At 44.2% G+C, this 5,395-nt stretch overlaps 1 protein-coding gene across 1 annotated transcript in view; it reads left to right on the top strand.

The window, feature by feature from the left end:
• Nucleotides 1-5,395, top strand: part of LOC112068647 (F-actin-monooxygenase mical2b) — a 54,389-nt gene that overhangs the window by 24,622 nt on the left and 24,372 nt on the right. The window contains 3 exon segments of the mRNA XM_070438261.1: nucleotides 1,483-1,690; nucleotides 2,178-2,294; nucleotides 4,206-4,307. Of these exon segments, the coding sequence (XP_070294362.1) occupies nucleotides 1,483-1,690; nucleotides 2,178-2,294; nucleotides 4,206-4,307 (427 nt within the window).

The raw sequence follows: 5,395 nt of genomic DNA, 5'->3' as shown, positions 1-5,395 counted from the left end.
TCGCTACACTCAAGCATTTCGCTACACTCGCATTAACATCTGCTAACCATGTGTATGTGACAAATAACATTTTATTTGATTTGGATAGAGGGGGGAGAGAAAGTGAAAGAGAGCGAGTGGGAGAACGAGAGAGAGAGAAGGATAGAGAGCTAGAGAAAAAGAGAGAGAGTATACCCCATTCAGCTCAGAGCTACAGTATACAAACATGATAAGGCGCCCGAGGCTGGGGCTGAAACACGAGTGTCACAATACTGATCGGAGTGACACCTGGGAGTTCCTGTGGCCCTTCAGGCAGACACACAGGGTGACAGGAAGTGAGTCCCGCTGTTCAAATATACTGCTGGGGATTTAGAGGTCAGGTGTGTGGGTTGACTGGGCGGGGGAGGAAATAAGGGATCTGAAATGAAAAGGTCACAGTGGGCTGGGTTAGCTGAGCCTGGTTGAGAGACGCTCTGGTTGGTTATAAGGTTAAGGATACAGGAAGCAGCCCAACTCGTTGGGCACAGCAGGGGCTACTGTCTGACTCAGGAGTGGTTGGATAGTGAGATGATTCCTCAGAAGAACTAACACACCAAAAAAGTCCCTTCTCATCCTTTCTAGAAGGCTGGATGAAGTCATATTCTCACCACACATTCTCAGAAGGATCCTTTAACCCAAAATAACTGACTTCATGCATATTTGAGTGAGGCAGATGCATGAATCATGTCTTTGATATGACGAGGCTGTAATAAGGATCTACGGTTGAGGTAATGACACATACTCTCCCAGCGCTGGGTCAGAGTAACACACAACATACTGTCACCATAAACATCCACCCTAGGCACTCTGTCTGTTTACTTGGCAATATACAGTAAACACTCATCAACTCATCCCCTCATATTTAATCTGCTATTGAGTATGTCTACAGGTTTAAACAATGGTTCTATTTTCAGTAAGTATTATTTATTATGGTGATAAGGCACGTACGTATACAGTATATGATCTCTTTGGCAGGCATATGGTTCTGATGTACACATGTATTGTAAGGGAGTGCGTAACTGGCGGCAGGGAAGTCAGACGCAGGAGAGCAAAACTGGGTAATCAACGGACCAGTTTTATTCATAAAACCACCGGTAACCAGAACAACAAACAAATGGGTACAAAACCCGTCGCGCACCAGAGAAAACGTGCACATGCACTTACAATAAACAATTCCGCACAAAGACATGGGGGGAACAGAAGGTTAAATACACAACATKTAATGAGAGAATTAAGACCAGGTGTGGGAAGACAAGACAAAACAAAAGGAAAATGAAAAGTGGATCGATGATGGCTAGAAGACCGGCGAGCGCCGCCCGAACAAGGAGAGGAACCGACTTCGGCGGAAGTCGTGACATGTATTGCATTTTGTGTAACAGAAATGTGACTGAAATACAATTTTGAGTCCTATTTATTTGCACTCGTAATGATAATGGTGTCCCTCTGTCATTCTTGTCCCTGCAGTGCCTTATCATCGGGGGAGGCCCATGTGGCTTGCGGACGGCCATCGAGCTGGCTCTGCTGGGGGCCAAGGTGGTGGTGATTGAGAAGAGGGACACCTTCTCCAGGAACAACGTGCTGCACTTGTGGCCCTACACCATCCACGACCTCAAGGGCCTCGGGGCTAAGAAGTTCTATGGCAAATTCTGTGCTGGAGCCATAGACCACATCAGTAAGTACCTTTACATGTGGGGTAAACATCTCATCAGGAAAACTTTCCGCCATAGCAGTTGTGATTACAGCCATTTCCCATAGTCCGACATGTACTTACTTTTGCAACGGAATATTTTGCTTATCGATATTGTTGGATTCATGTTATTAGCTTATGATTATGCTATTGTATYCTATTCCCCTCCAAAGCAATTTTTTGTCTGGTAGCCTTGATGCTGCCAATACCTTCCATTGCATAATGTCAAGGTTGTGAGCCATGGAAGGTGAACCTTCCACCTGCTCTTAGCTACAGAGATACAAAGCAGAGCTGCCAACTGCTGCTGTTAAAAGCAAATCTTTCTACAGCTGTCAAGTGTGTGTATAATGTGTAAATGCATGGATGCCTGTGCAGTGTGCATGTACTAGGTACTGTATTAGATAAGCCAGAAAAGCCAGCTTGGTTTCTTGCATGGTTCTAAGACCTCCTGATTCTTGTCTTTGTTTGCCAGGTATTCGTCAACTCCAGCTCATGCTGCTGAAGATCGCCCTGCTTGCAGCTGTGGAATTCCACGTCAATGTGGAGTTTGTCAAGCTGCTGGAACCTCCAGAAAAACAGGAGAATGACGGTGAGTGACAGTCCACTTACAGGCCGTCACTTGCAGTAGCTATATGCCCATTGAAATCCATCAACATTGGCCTAGTACCCATCAACCCATCATCCCTGCTCCTTTCTGCTCACCCTTCTGGGTCTTTTAGATGTAGTTCAGGGTTCAGGCAAGGGCTAGGTTACAGCATTTGGGACCAGACTTTCAGTATCAGACAGGCTAGTTGGGGTTGAAGGGCTTTATGCAATGTATTAAGAGAACATCAACAGTGCACCTTAACATGAGCTTTGCAACAGTCAGTAAGACTGTTACAGATGTAGGATTTTAATTTGAGCCAGTTTGCTACAGCAGGAAACTAATCCTGCAGCAACAGGTAATGCAAATTATTATGTGGATTRTAATTAATGAACATTTTTGTAGAGGTTGATACATTTTTCTTAAGGGAAAATTCAGTCTGAAATTTCAAAGTGGAAATCACAAACTTTAGAATCCTTTTGAAAAACCTCAAATACGCTACAAGTTTAACATTTCATGCATTGCAGAAAAGTTATCCTGCAACAGGTTGATCAAATTAAGATCCTACATCTGTATGTGGCTGCCCAGAGGATCTCAACACAGTATATTCTCTCCCACACCATAGCATTCTGCTGCTTTACATCACTGTACCTTGAGCTACAGGGAGTTACTGCAGTCCATAACTAGTACCTGTTAGAGTAGTTCTGCCTCCCACATTCAACAGTGAATCTCCTTGGTAACCTGCAGTAAACAGCAGCACTGTTACAGCAGTGCACTGATCACCCTTTATTTGATATTTACATTGCCATGGAAATCAAATGTTTAAAAGTCATAATCATTGCTTCACCATTCCTATTCAGCTGCTAATGGTTAGCAACCTCCCCAGATGCTAATGTTATTTTATGGCTGCTGCTGAGCAGAGCACACAGTAATATCAGTGAGCAGAACAGACCTAGTGGCTTTGTTTAAGCAGCAGCAGAGCCAAATTACGGCTGTGGAAGTTAATTAAGAGCTGATTAGCCAGTGTATTTACAACCGTGCCCCCTCGACCAAGTTATTATAACAGTACAGTACTAGCTGCTTCAAGATGTGACTGCTGCGTGGTGTGTGGTGATGTGAGGCCGAGCTGAAAGGCTGGCTATCTGAAATAGCTCTACACTTGACCCCCCTCTCTCCTTCAGAGCTTTGTTGATTGGACTCCTGGACTGGAGGTCATTAGCTATCCCATGTGGCCTCCTCGACAGCGACGTAAACCAACGGATAAAAACAAGAGTCTTTACTAAATTTGGATACAGAATGGTCCCCCTACTTTTGCTGTCACGAGGTGCTCGGTGTCCTTGACATGATGGAATGCATTTTTGACATGGTGATATTACACAGCGGATCGACAGCCAACCCAACGCTGCTGGGGTCTCACACTGCCTCTGTGGCTGACATTATTCACCACATTTGATCCACTACGTGCTAAAACGCTGTAACATATTGAATCATATACTGTAGCTAGCTAGCGCTCTGGTATCAATTACACAGTACAAGTGAGACTGACATTAATCAACATCTTATATAATTACAGCACGGTATAGTCTGCTGAGCTAAATGACACAATGTGTGTGACCTCTGTGTCACCCTCTTCGTTGAGAGCTGTCAGGATTAGCAAACCCTTTTCCCCACTGGTGTTGATAGGCATCATAAATATTGTTCCCCAGAAATAACAGGCCAAAAGAGCAACCAAGTAAATGTTTTGTCTGTTTCTCTAGCCCACGTCCTCTCATTCTCTCTATCTGTGTTGAACTCCACCCACTTGTATACTGATAAGTGTGTTTGTTTGAGGTGTGTCCCCCTGTGAACTGTACTGACCTTCTGTCCCCTCCTCTCTTCCCTTCCCGCTCTCCCTCCTCTCTTCTGTCTGTGTTTCAGGGCCTGGCTGGAGAGCTGAGATCAGGCCTGCCGATCACCCCGTGGCTAATATTGACTTTGACGTGGTGGTGGGGGCTGATGGGAGGAGAAATACCCTGGAAGGTGAGATCTCTGGAGGGATGGGAGGGTGACGGGTTGTATCCATGCAGAGTATATCTACATACCGTTAATGATCTGACCCCAGACATAGGATATGGTGATATGGTACTGTATATGATATCATGTGGTTACATCCTTGGAATGGCTCTCTGAGATGTTCAATATGTTTACTAAACACTACTTGCTTCAAAGTTAAATTTAGCTCCAAGTTCAAATGCAGTTGGATATTATCTGAAGCGCCTTCAAACACAATTTCTATGTTTATGTTTATGTAGCTTTGTTGACAGTGGCTTGTTTCAAATAATATCCAGGACACCTTTCTCATATCATTATTTTGTCTGGATAACAGCCTAACAACTGTAACTAAGAAACATACAATTGTTGTTGGCTGCGGGCTTATGTCTACAAAAAGCATCAATTTAAAAAGGCATAGTCTCATCCAAGAAAGTTAGGAAGCCATAAAATTAAACTCACCTCTGTAAAACGATACCCTATGTGATGTCATTAATCTCTCCTTCAAAGGGCAAGGTTACACATGAAATCACCATCTCTCTGTACCTTAATAAAAAAGATCTTGGGCCCTGTGTGTGTCGTCATCTGGATGCTGTTCAACAGTTGATGCATGCATGTTGGCCTCTCCCTCACAGATGCCTGTCATCCCCTCACCAATCCACATCAGATGCTTATTCCTAAAAAGGGCATTTTCTGTCTCCAAACAATGAGGCGTTTAGGTCATCGTCGGATGACGAAAAGCCTGAGGAAAACTTTCTTTTTAGAAGTCCTTCTACTTTTGAACTGCCACGCAAGCCCTGTCTGAGAGGCGGGTTAAATATACCGCAATCTGTTCTGTACCCAGCTAATCGTCTGAGAGGAACACAGCTGCATTGGAAAGAGTGATGTGAGGAGGGGAAATGCCCCAGTGAAATAGCAGTGACCGTAATGGAACATTTCTGGCTCATATTAAAATGCTACCTCCTCCTAGAAAAGCATCTCTCAGAAGCTCATACATTATTTTGTAGGAGGAAGAGAGGCCGAATACATTAGAACATTCATCCTCCTTTCCTTCCGGAGTCACAGGTGTAGAGGTAATG

The sequence above is a fragment of the Salvelinus sp. IW2-2015 genome, unplaced genomic scaffold (genome assembly GCF_002910315.2).
Source record: "Salvelinus sp. IW2-2015 unplaced genomic scaffold, ASM291031v2 Un_scaffold631, whole genome shotgun sequence".
Lineage (NCBI taxonomy): Eukaryota > Metazoa > Chordata > Actinopteri > Salmoniformes > Salmonidae > Salvelinus > Salvelinus sp. IW2-2015.
Note: the sequence above shows the minus strand (reverse complement) of the source record. Positions and strands in the feature narration are given on the sequence as shown.